Below are 13,407 nucleotides of genomic sequence, written 5' to 3' on the forward strand. Positions count from 1 at the left end.
ACAAACAATTCCAAAACTGGCTAGGCCTAGAACTTTTCAAATGTTACGTTAACAAATATTAGTTTAAGGTATTCATGATTCACACTTCGCACTCAACTATCTTGGAATTCATGCATCGATCCTAACACTGATTAATATTAATAATTAAACCCTAATTAAACTGTTTAAGAAAAAATCAATAACTAGGGCCTAGCTAGCTAGCTAGGGCTAGGCCTAGGCCTACCTGGTTAGGGCCTAGGCTATCTAAAAGGTAGGTAGGTAGGTAGGTAGGCCTATAGTGTAGTGCCTTGGCTAGGCTACTACTAGTCTAGGCTAGTAGGTGGGACTAGCTAAGCCTAAGGTAGACTTCTTAGGGCCTAATACTACAGCGCCCTCTACGCTGTGTCAGCAGAGTTTGCTCATTTGCAGATGTTTAATTAATACTAGGGCCTAGGCCTATATTATATTAATTAATTACTAGGAGGCCTATTATTAATAGTATGTGCAAGTTGGCCAAGTATTTTCCCTGTGCTGGGCTCATCGGCACTTGATTCGGTCACACTACTAGGACTAGGGGGCCCTAGGCCTACCTCGTTGGCGTCGCTAGCTGGCTATTGCACATTTTTTTTAAACTTGTTTTAAAAATGTTTTTTCTCTTTTTATATTAGGGCTTATATACAGTAAATCATGGCATCATTATTCAAAGGAAAGAGACTTCTACGAACCAATGGAGAAGCCATTTTGGATACAGATGCCATATTGGATGGTAAGGTGATAGGCGTTTACTTCTCAGCCAGTTGGTGTCCACCATGTCGTCAATTTACACCCGTTCTTGCTAATCTATATCAAGAAATTAAAGACAAGAAATATCCATTTGAAGTAGTGTTTGTGTCAGTTAATGAAGATTCTGAACAATTGAAGCAATATCTTATTGAAGATCATGCTGATTGGCTGCACTTGCCATTTACAAGTCCTTTCACAAAGTATTTACTGTTTTTGTCTTTACAGCTTATAATGTGTCTTAGTACAGTATGTAAGACCTAAACCATTAAAAAAGCACGGGTTGATCGAACGTTATCAGTCAACAAAAGCCTAGTCTGTTGTCGCGTGTTGGGTGGGTGCTCATTCACTCACTCACTGTGTAATAAAAATGAATGCGCATTGTATATAAAGAAACTCCACTCTCTCAAGCTTGTTGTATAGTATAAATTAATTTATTTTATAGCTCCATGATGCTACTAACACTTTATATTATCTAACCAACAATAACACATGCTATTATCTGCTACTTTGCTTAATTGATACCTACAATTTCTTAAAGAAAGTAGCAGAACATATTTAATGGTATACAAGATTTTATTATAATATTGCATTATTATAAGATTTAAGTGGTCATATTTAAATAGTTTTAATAATACTGTATTTAATTGTTTTGTTGTTTATTACAGTGAACTAACAGAATTGTTTCATATACAAGCTATTCCAAAACTGATCATCTTGAAACCTTCTGGAGAAGTGATCACAACCCTTGGACGTAAAATGATACAGGAGAAAGGAAGTGTTTGCATTCGTAGTTGGCTAGAAGCTGCTGGAACTACTACAACCAGATATGAAGAAAAAAAGAAAGATGCTGTGGTTGAATGAATGGTTCTTTTTATAGAGAAAATAATTCAGAAGAAAGGAAATGTTTGTATTCATAGTTGGCTAGAAGCTGCTGGAACTACTGCAACCAGATATGAAGAAAAAAAGAAAGATGCTGTGATTGAATGAATGGTTCTTTGGCCTAAAGAGAGAAGTCTAAGATAATAGTACTTAATAGTTTAGTAATACTATCGCTTCGGGAATTTGTATTCAAAGTTTCCAACTGAAAATAGTATCTCTGTGATTGCAAAAAAAACTTATAGCATTGATGAGCAAGTGGAATGGTTTATTATTGTAGCTTCTAAGCTGAAATTAGATGAAAGTCTCAAAAGGAAAAGATTGGGACCTTATCTCGCTTATAAGGCTACTAAATAATTCCATCAAAGAGGTTTGTTCAATCTATTGACTGCATGTACTGAACATTATTCAGTGGCGATTGACAACATTTATAGAAAAATTGGTCAGAGAGTCTAGAGATTTGTGGCAGCGGTAGGTGATGATCAATGGTTACTTCAGTAAGACCTTCAGTAAGACAGAGATGCACACTACTGTATGATGTTCCTCGCCAACTTTATAAAGAAAAGAGGTGTGTGAAGCAGCAACTGCAATTAGATGAAGCCTTTAATAAGATAAAATAGTATGTAAAACAAATAGTTAATTCAGCAGACTGGGCACAAAAAGTATGTAAAATTGGTTTAATTTATTGATATGATTATTTATCTATAGATTCAAATCCACCATAAAACAAACAGTTGAATTTTACAGTAGACTTTTCCAACATCAACCACCATTTTGTGTCAACTCAAGTTCTGTCTAATAGTTCTCCAGACAGTTACTCACTTTAAACACTTTGGTCTAGAATAAAGGTGTCTGGCTTGGCTAAATGCATACTATAAATTATCTGAATTTATTTATTTTTAATTTTGCCTTAGCAGATCATTTTTTTGTAGCCAGACCCAAAAAAGTGACATTGCATAATTCTGCCCAATTAACTGACAAAGTTTGACAACTACAATTAGTTTAAAAGAGAGTTGACATTTTATTTCAAGCAATGTTATAAATTGATGTAAAGCGCTGTTGATTATGATAGAAATGTGTGGTAATGTTAACTTTGGGAATTATCAGGTTTTTTTTAACCTGCCACTTCAGTCTTTAAAAAACTGTTTGTTCACTGTTGTAACAAATTGTTTGTACAGGAAGGAATGAATCTTTATAGATAACCACTTCTTTCACTATTAAGTGTAACTTTGTATAAATTCTTCATGGAACTTCACCATCATTTGGTTGAACAAATAGTTTTCTCATAATATTCAAAGCTATCAATTTTATAAACCATGCAATACTAACAATTTCCTGTTTTCAATACAAGCGCAGACTTATTTTGATAAACTTGCGATGTTCACTCTACTGTAACTATCAATAAATACCATCAGCATCTTGAATTCCATTGAATAGAACTAAATTTGGTCCAAAGTTATTGGATGAGAAGTTTCCAAGTTACTTCTAACAACAAGACAAGTGTTCGTTTAGGTGGCTATATCATCTGTCATCTATATCAGCTGTATCATCTGTTGATGGTTCTCTATTGCACTCCATTTGTCTGTCTGTGACAATAACAATACCCTTTTCCTTCTGATGACGAGTGTATAGTAATTCACGTGGTCTTTCTATCACCAAGAAATGGTGATGTTAGGAACTTCTGGGCCTCTGCCTTTCTGTATTGTTTATACATTGTTTATGTGTTGTGTTGATTTAGGAAACCTATGTGAGGTAAAATTGATAATTATCTTTATCCTAAATACATATGATGATGTAATCAACATATCAACACATTTTTGTTTTCTTCTCCCATTTGTTTTCCCATTTTGATTTTTAATAAATGCTTACTGTATACAGTACAGTAGTATCATTGATTTATGATCTGAAAAATACTGGTTTTCAATAAACTGCAATGAGATTCACATCAAATTGTATTTGTTTAATTTCTAATATTTGTTTGACACTAACCAGGAGCATATTTCTCCATTTTATAACCCACCATAAGAAAATAATTATTATTCTGATATATAATGTATATTTATTTATACTGTATATTTATTTATATATTGCATTGCATCAAGCACTTTAGTAATCAAGTTTACTACATACTTTATGCCTTTTTTATAGATTGTTTGTATGTGCCTATGGAAAGTTCTTTTTGTTCATTATGTACACAGCGACTTATGACAAATGACTTGTGACAAATGAAGAAATTCTAAAAATCAAACTTTTTTCAGAGAGATGTAATAAGCCGGCTTATTACATCTCTCTGAAAAAAGTTCGATTTTCCTGACGTGGTGGGCGCTATACAATTTTTTATTTTACTATTAAAGATTTTACTTTCTTTTTTTATGAGGGCGTTGTTCATAAAATCATTTTTAAAAAGCGTTCCATATTTTCGATCGATTATTCGATTTGTCACTACTTCGATCGTCACACATGGCGCGCATGGCAACAACAAACAATTCCAAAACTGGCTAGGCCTAGAACTTTTCAAATGTTACGTTAACAAATATTAGTTTAAGGTATTCATGATTCACACTTCGCACTCAACTATCTTGGAATTCATGCATCGATCCTAACACTGATTAATATTAATAATTAAACCCTAATTAAACTGTTTAAGAAAAAATCAATAACTAGGGCCTAGCTAGCTAGCTAGGGCTAGGCCTAGGCCTACCTGGTTAGGGCCTAGGCTATCTAAAAGGTAGGTAGGTAGGTAGGTAGGCCTATAGTGTAGTGCCTTGGCTAGGCTACTACTAGTCTAGGCTAGTAGGTGGGACTAGCTAAGCCTAAGGTAGACTTCTTAGGGCCTAACACTACAGCGCCCTCTACGCTGTGTCAGCAGAGTTTGCTCATTTGCAGATGTTTAATTAATACTAGGGCCTAGGCCTATATTATATTAATTAATTACTAGGAGGCCTATTATTAATAGTATGTGCAAGTTGGCCAAGTATTTTCCCTGTGCTGGGCTCATCGGCACTTGATTCGGTCACACTACTAGGACTAGGGGGCCCTAGGCCTACCTCGTTGGCGTCGCTAGCTGGCTATTGCACATTTTTTTTAAACTTGTTTTAAAAATGTTTTTTCTCTTTTTATATTAGGGCTTATATACAGTAAATCATGGCATCATTATTCAAAGGAAAGAGACTTCTACGAACCAATGGAGAAGCCATTTTGGATACAGATGCCATATTGGATGGTAAGGTGATAGGCGTTTACTTCTCAGCCAGTTGGTGTCCACCATGTCGTCAATTTACACCCGTTCTTGCTAATCTATATCAAGAAATTAAAGACAAGAAATATCCATTTGAAGTAGTGTTTGTGTCAGTTAATGAAGATTCTGAACAATTGAAGCAATATCTTATTGAAGATCATGCTGATTGGCTGCACTTGCCATTTACAAGTCCTTTCACAAAGTATTTACTGTTTTTGTCTTTACAGCTTATAATGTGTCTTAGTACAGTATGTAAGACCTAAACCATTAAAAAAGCACGGGTTGATCGAACGTTATCAGTCAACAAAAGCCTAGTCTGTTGTCGCGTGTTGGGTGGGTGCTCATTCACTCACTCACTGTGTAATAAAAATGAATGCGCATTGTATATAAAGAAACTCCACTCTCTCAAGCTTGTTGTATAGTATAAATTAATTTATTTTATAGCTCCATGATGCTACTAACACTTTATATTATCTAACCAACAATAACACATGCTATTATCTGCTACTTTGCTTAATTGATACCTACAATTTCTTAAAGAAAGTAGCAGAACATATTTAATGGTATACAAGATTTTATTATAATATTGCATTATTATAAGATTTAAGTGGTCATATTTAAATAGTTTTAATAATACTGTATTTAATTGTTTTGTTGTTTATTACAGTGAACTAACAGAATTGTTTCATATACAAGCTATTCCAAAACTGATCATCTTGAAACCTTCTGGAGAAGTGATCACAACCCTTGGACGTAAAATGATACAGGAGAAAGGAAGTGTTTGCATTCGTAGTTGGCTAGAAGCTGCTGGAACTACTACAACCAGATATGAAGAAAAAAAGAAAGATGCTGTGGTTGAATGAATGGTTCTTTTTATAGAGAAAATAATTCAGAAGAAAGGAAATGTTTGTATTCATAGTTGGCTAGAAGCTGCTGGAACTACTGCAACCAGATATGAAGAAAAAAAGAAAGATGCTGTGATTGAATGAATGGTTCTTTGGCCTAAAGAGAGAAGTCTAAGATAATAGTACTTAATAGTTTAGTAATACTATCGCTTCGGGAATTTGTATTCAAAGTTTCCAACTGAAAATAGTATCTCTGTGATTGCAAAAAAAACTTATAGCATTGATGAGCAAGTGGAATGGTTTATTATTGTAGCTTCTAAGCTGAAATTAGATGAAAGTCTCAAAAGGAAAAGATTGGGACCTTATCTCGCTTATAAGGCTACTAAATAATTCCATCAAAGAGGTTTGTTCAATCTATTGACTGCATGTACTGAACATTATTCAGTGGCGATTGACAACATTTATAGAAAAATTGGTCAGAGAGTCTAGAGATTTGTGGCAGCGGTAGGTGATGATCAATGGTTACTTCAGTAAGACCTTCAGTAAGACAGAGATGCACACTACTGTATGATGTTCCTCGCCAACTTTATAAAGAAAAGAGGTGTGTGAAGCAGCAACTGCAATTAGATGAAGCCTTTAATAAGATAAAATAGTATGTAAAACAAATAGTTAATTCAGCAGACTGGGCACAAAAAGTATGTAAAATTGGTTTAATTTATTGATATGATTATTTATCTATAGATTCAAATCCACCATAAAACAAACAGTTGAATTTTACAGTAGACTTTTCCAACATCAACCACCATTTTGTGTCAACTCAAGTTCTGTCTAATAGTTCTCCAGACAGTTACTCACTTTAAACACTTTGGTCTAGAATAAAGGTGTCTGGCTTGGCTAAATGCATACTATAAATTATCTGAATTTATTTATTTTTAATTTTGCCTTAGCAGATCATTTTTTTGTAGCCAGACCCAAAAAAGTGACATTGCATAATTCTGCCCAATTAACTGACAAAGTTTGACAACTACAATTAGTTTAAAAGAGAGTTGACATTTTATTTCAAGCAATGTTATAAATTGATGTAAAGCGCTGTTGATTATGATAGAAATGTGTGGTAATGTTAACTTTGGGAATTATCAGGTTTTTTTTAACCTGCCACTTCAGTCTTTAAAAAACTGTTTGTTCACTGTTGTAACAAATTGTTTGTACAGGAAGGAATGAATCTTTATAGATAACCACTTCTTTCACTATTAAGTGTAACTTTGTATAAATTCTTCATGGAACTTCACCATCATTTGGTTGAACAAATAGTTTTCTCATAATATTCAAAGCTATCAATTTTATAAACCATGCAATACTAACAATTTCCTGTTTTCAATACAAGCGCAGACTTATTTTGATAAACTTGCGATGTTCACTCTACTGTAACTATCAATAAATACCATCAGCATCTTGAATTCCATTGAATAGAACTAAATTTGGTCCAAAGTTATTGGATGAGAAGTTTCCAAGTTACTTCTAACAACAAGACAAGTGTTCGTTTAGGTGGCTATATCATCTGTCATCTATATCAGCTGTATCATCTGTTGATGGTTCTCTATTGCACTCCATTTGTCTGTCTGTGACAATAACAATACCCTTTTCCTTCTGATGACGAGTGTATAGTAATTCACGTGGTCTTTCTATCACCAAGAAATGGTGATGTTAGGAACTTCTGGGCCTCTGCCTTTCTGTATTGTTGTCTCCCTTCATCAGCATGTTGTGGTGTTCAATGTATTGCTGTAGCCTTTTCTGTTGCTTTTCCAGAATGTGTACACTTTGCTACTGGCAGATCCAGCATAAATCTGATGGTATGCAATTTGGCTGAGCAATAAATTGTTCCATATTTTTGGAAAGTTGGTATAAATAAATTATTATTATTAAATAATTTTTCCTGCTTCAAATTACTAATCCTACACAACCGATAGAATATACGTCACTGCGAACAGAATTGCAGACACCGTAAAAATATTTTTCTGCCGCGACTTCTCGGTGATTTGAAAGTTAGCTGGGTATTTTTTCTTGGGTGTCGTAGGGTGCTGGCCATTCAGAAGTCTGATAGCTTCGCTCTGTAGCAGGCACATTGCGGTGGATAAGGATGTTTCTTGCTGCTACGTCATTATGGAGAATTCTTCGTTGGTGCATGATGTTGAGGTCAATGATAACCTCTTTTGTCATGAATATGCAATCAAGCTCACTCAATGATGGATGTCCAGTTCGCAATACTTTCAGTGCTGTTGTACTTGATAGGGTAAGAGTATTCCCCAACGCACTCCTGCAACATGCATTGGCTTGGAGAAAGATGGCCAAGACACGAGGCCCTGAATGTTGGTCACTCAACTACTCTCTAGGTATTTTTCCTTTGGTGTCGTAGGGTGCTCATTTTTGCAGTCTATTCGTTCAGTCGTGACAACGCGAGCGCTCTAGGCCTAACAATCGAACATTTAGAAAAGCTACGCTATTGCGTTTTTCCCATGCAGTGCCTGTCCCTCTTGAGGTTTGCCTGGCACTGAACTTTTTTGCAAGTGGTATGTTCCAGTACGTGTTAGCGCATAGCTTCGGATTGTCTCAACCGTTAGCCAGATAATCAAGCAAGTCACGGTGACTTGCTTATGAGGCGTCATATCATTTTCCAGATGGATAGGGAAAATCAAATCTATATTCAACACTTTTTTAGAAAATACAGGTTTCCTAATATTCTTGGTGCGATAGATGGCAATCATGACACTTTCTATACTCTCTCTGAGCGAGCATCTTGCATCCACTGATAATATGTCTTACACTACAGTTTCACATTCGTTCTTAAATAATAATAATAATAGTCAGTTCTTATATAGCGCATATAAGCAGGCTCTCAATGCGCTTTACATCAAAAATAAAAGCAGGAAATGCTTGTTCTTGAGCAGCTAGTATCAAACCTTCTGTCTCCTTCTTCAAAAAACCATTCCTAAGCCATCTCCATGTAGGGCTTTCTCTTTCCAGCCCTTGGTTTTCTCCTCTTGCCACCTCTTCTGATAATCTATAAGATTTCCTTTTTCATCTAACACCTTCACCTTTAAAGCAAATTGCAGCATCCACTGTAGTATTTTTTCTCTACTCTACAGCTCACTATGTCGGTCGGATGGTTGGTCGATAAACACTAACTCAAATTTGAGCACACGACTGCAGCCATGTATATGGCCTTGTTTCTTAAGTTCCTCAATACTTCGAGGAACTTTAGATACGGCAGCAACATCCATTGCCACACCCTCCCAAGCCCGTTTTTTTACTGTCCTGTGATTAGGTTGCTCAAACTGCCGTTTATTACATTTTTTCTTTTACTGCCTCCGTCAAACTATGCTGATATTTCTGACGCTATGAAATTAATGTTTCTTTTTTATTTTTCACGTTATGATGCACGCGCTCGCAAATATTATTTGCTGAAAGTATTTCTAGTACGCTTTGCCCATCGATAATTTACTAACTCTATAGCATCGTGGTGGATAAGGATGTTTCTTGCTTCTACGTCATTATGGAGAATTCCTCGCTGGTGCATGATGTTGAGGTCAGTGATAACCTCGTTTCGAATAATAAATAAGACATTTACTTGTCATTTTCTTTCATTTGGTCCAGTTCTGCATCTTTGAAATACAATTCCTCTTTCACAAGCCTAAAAATAAAGAAAAAATTCACTCTTTTTGCCAGGATGTGCTTAACTTCTTATTTTAAGTTATATACCTGTTTGTAAGACACATACTTACTCTGGAAAGGTCATTGTTATAGCACTTTAATTTGCACAACTCTTCTTTTCCCTTACTTTCTCTTTAAAATGAATTGCAAAACATTGTTTATGTGTTGTGTTGATTTAGGAAACCTATGTGAGGTAAAATTGATAATTATCTTTATCCTAAATACATATGATGATGTAATCAACATATCAACACATTTTTGTTTTCTTCTCCCATTTGTTTTCCTCTCCATATATTATAACAATATCAAAACAACATATTATGATGACATGATACATTGGTGATATAAATGTTTAATACCAATGCATTTAAAAGCTTATCACATGGATTCATTTGTGTAATAATTTTAGAATTTGAACCTATTAAGATAAAAAAGAAGTACAAGAATTTCTTCTTCTTCTTTCATAACTGCATGTTAAGATAAAAGAAGAAAACATCTAGAAATGTGAACTTCTGATTTTAAAGACTCCAGGATTGTTCGCATGGGAAAACCACAATCAATCACCTGTGTCAATGGAGGTTGAAAAGGCTTTAATAGAAGCAGTATTTGTTTTTATAGTTTTAGTTAATCTCCAACTTCACAACCTTTGATTTAAAATCTTCTTTCATATCACCATGTCTAAAAAGTAAAACGAAACAGTTATTGTTTTTTAACGTTATTTCCCAAAGGTTTAATTGACTAACTCGAGGCTGTTCAGTTTTTCCACCTGTTGATCCAACTTTGATATTTGTTCCTCTTTGATTTGAATTATTTGATCATGTTCAGTCTCTTTTTTTTTTCATTCTGTAACACAAATAGAGATGAAAGTCTAAACGCTGTAAAAATGTTTAAAAAAATGTTTTAGACTTTTACTTTCAGGCATTTATGTAATCTTAAAAACTCAGCAGGAAAAGAAAGAAGATATTGTTTTAAAATCAAAACAACATTTTTAGTTATTGCTTTTTTGTAATGTATCTGTTATTTTGCAATGCCATAACATTATTTATTCATCCATCTTTGCCATACATACCTCATGTTAAATAATCCTACTGTATAAGATCTGTTCGTTTTGAAGTAGTTCCAACCTAGACAAAAACAATAACATTAATTTGATTATTCCAATCTAAGTACAAACCTGTCTCTATTTTATTTCTCCCATGATTATCAAGTAATTTATCATAGAAATCAATATCAAACAACTTTTCGAGGCTAGACAACTCAGTCAGCGATTAAGGAAGACATACTGAGCATGCCCAGAAACATGACCATGTGCGGGATGTTTTAGTTCTAACTATAATGCGTCCTCAAATTTCCATGTATTTATCAACACTTAAATCATAAAATGTTTAGTGGAATTTTCTTCTGACTCAATTTTTTCTTCAGTTAAACCATAATTTCATGCTCTGCTATTCAGGCGTATGGCCTGCTTTGAACACTCTAATTTTTTCAAAGTTTTTTCTGATTTTACTAGGCTGTTTTCTTTTTCTTCCTTCAAGCTGCAACAGCAAATGTATTTATTTTTACTAAAGCTTACCCTGATTAAGTATGTTGGCTATGGTTTTAACGTTATGAAATTTAAATGGAAAAACCTTACTGTATTGTTAGCAACAGACTAGTCGGTACTTTACTACCATGCTCGACGTAGATACTCTAACTGATTCATAACAACTATGTGAACACTTTTTAAAACTTGTTTGAATACAACGCACACGACCAACATAAGCATACGTTCTTAATCTGATATGCGTAAACATAATAATGCATCGTTACGTAATACATGTAATAACGCTTAACCTTAAATACAACATCCTCCCCCGGATGAGAAACTCTCATTATTAAAACTAAATAAAATGTAAATTAAGAATAATATGTATTTTCCCACTCATCTAGTTTAACTAATTTTGAAACTGGCCGTTTGTATGTTTTTCTGGTATTAGTTATGTTGACCTCTTCCACTCTCACCCAGCCATCATCGCTTTGATATACTTTGGTAACTTTTCCAATCAACCACTGTTGTGTGGAATTTAAACTTATCAATAGCTTCTTTATTTTACATACAGGGTGCGACGCCAACGTGAAGATGGGATAAAAGAACCCTGTTCAGCAAAAACCAATTTATTATATACTACACAAACCTGTGGAGTCAATAAAAACCATTTTACCACTGTGTTTTAAGAACTTGTGTATACGTTGAATCAGAGGTGTGCATATTGCAACTATTGCTGGTTGTTAACATCTTTGCACATGTAGATCCAACTTCTTCATTATAGGGGCCAATGATCTTCTCATCTATGTCTTGGACCATTTCTGGGTCGCTGTGAGTCAATTATTAACACAATATCAATTAATTCACTTTCCTTGTACCATTTTTGTTGCAATTGATGTTTCCATTTGTAGAGTCTTGTTCTCTATCAATCTTGTGTTGAGGTAAACGAATAATAATATAGTATTTTAATAAATTATTATATTATTTATTATTAAGTCTCTGGCCATGGTAGTCCTGGCTAATAAATAGAGAGTTTGTTTATCCTTTTATTAGTTATCCGCTTGGTATACCAAGCGGATAACTCCTTGTTATTGTATGAGATCAATATTTTTTTTCTGTATTATTCTTCTTTCCTTCCTTCCTTTTTGTGAGTCGTGTTCCTCTAAAATGTGTAAACATAACATTTCATAACTTTGACAACATATGGGCATTTACGTGAAGTTGTGCACCTCCTATTTTTGAATGACGTCATAGTTGCGCAACGTGACTTACGCGCAATTTTATGAATTTCAATGATTGATCATAGATTAAAAACCAAAAGTCATTTAGTATTGACACTTTGACAAAATTTAAGTCATATCAGGGGCAAACTTTCTACGGATTAAAAATGGCATGTTTCACAAGAAGTTACGCGCGCACGCGCATTTAAAATTTCAAAATGCGCAAAATTAATTTCTAAACAACTTTTTACGCGTTTCTTGTCATTTTGAGCATGTCAAAAATTCCCACGGGCGCGCAATTTTTTACGCGCGCGGTGCGCACGTAGCGTTAAAAACATATTTTTTTCTCTTGAATTATATTTTTCAAGCCTTTCCTAGTAATTTTGAAAACAATTTAGACCTTTTCCAGTTTAAATAACGCCATACAAACACGTTGAATTAGACAATTCGTGCGCATTTTTTATGAAAAAGCTTAAAAAATCGTCAAAATTATGTCTTTTTTTAAACAGTCATAGTTTCTAAAGTAAACCGTTAACCGTTTATTTTTATTACAAAATCTAGAAGTTGATGAGTTGTAGATATCGGATCATGCATCAATAAGGCTAAAAAAACATTGTGACGTCATCGTATGGCCACACGAATGTAAAATATAGGATTTTTGTCTCTTTCGTTATTGCTCATCACATTCAATGGAGCGCATCACGCTTATCTGTATTCCTTTTTCTCCTACATTTATATATTGTGTAGGTCAATCAACTTTCTTTAGCATGAGATTAAAATATTTTAATTTTTATGACGTCATCATGCCTAAAAATTTTAATTACGTGGGTCATTAATTTCATCTTTACAGTAAATTTTAATCTGTAATAGCTCGTAAGAATAAAATGTGATAATCACGATTAAAACGTTTTCTGGAAGCTATTGGATTGTAGATACGAATTCATGTAAACATTTTGCCAATCGGATGTTGTGACGTCATCATATGGCCAGTTGAATAAAAAAAGTCGTATTTTCATATTTTGCGTAATAGTTCATCACATTTAAAAGGGTGCGCATCTATATTTTACGTATTCAAATTTCTTCTACACGTTAATATGTTGTTCCTGAGATAATTTCCTTCTGAAATTGCTATCTAAGTGTTTCATTTTGATACCGTCGCCATGTTAAAAATTGGAATAAATGGCGGGTCCCGTAATTTCACCTATTCTACACTGTATGTAATATGTATACAGC

General features: G+C 34.1%; 1 protein-coding gene across 1 annotated transcript; it reads left to right on the forward strand.

Moving 5' to 3' along the window:
* The first annotated feature begins 2 nt into the window (after positions 1–2).
* Positions 3–7,434, forward strand: LOC144845694 (uncharacterized). Its single transcript, XM_078703121.1, has 5 exons — positions 3–68; positions 648–962; positions 1,428–1,622; positions 4,782–5,078; positions 5,544–7,434. Exons 2-5 carry the CDS (start codon positions 667–669, stop codon positions 5,737–5,739), a joined length of 984 nt encoding a protein of 327 aa, XP_078559247.1. The 5' UTR covers positions 3–68; positions 648–666; the 3' UTR covers positions 5,740–7,434.
* The last annotated feature ends 5,973 nt before the right edge of the window (positions 7,435–13,407 follow it).

The sequence above is a fragment of the Antedon bifida genome, chromosome 6, assembly GCF_963402885.1.
Source record: "Antedon bifida chromosome 6, ecAntBifi1.1, whole genome shotgun sequence".
Taxonomy (NCBI): Eukaryota; Metazoa; Echinodermata; class Crinoidea; order Comatulida; family Antedonidae; genus Antedon; species Antedon bifida.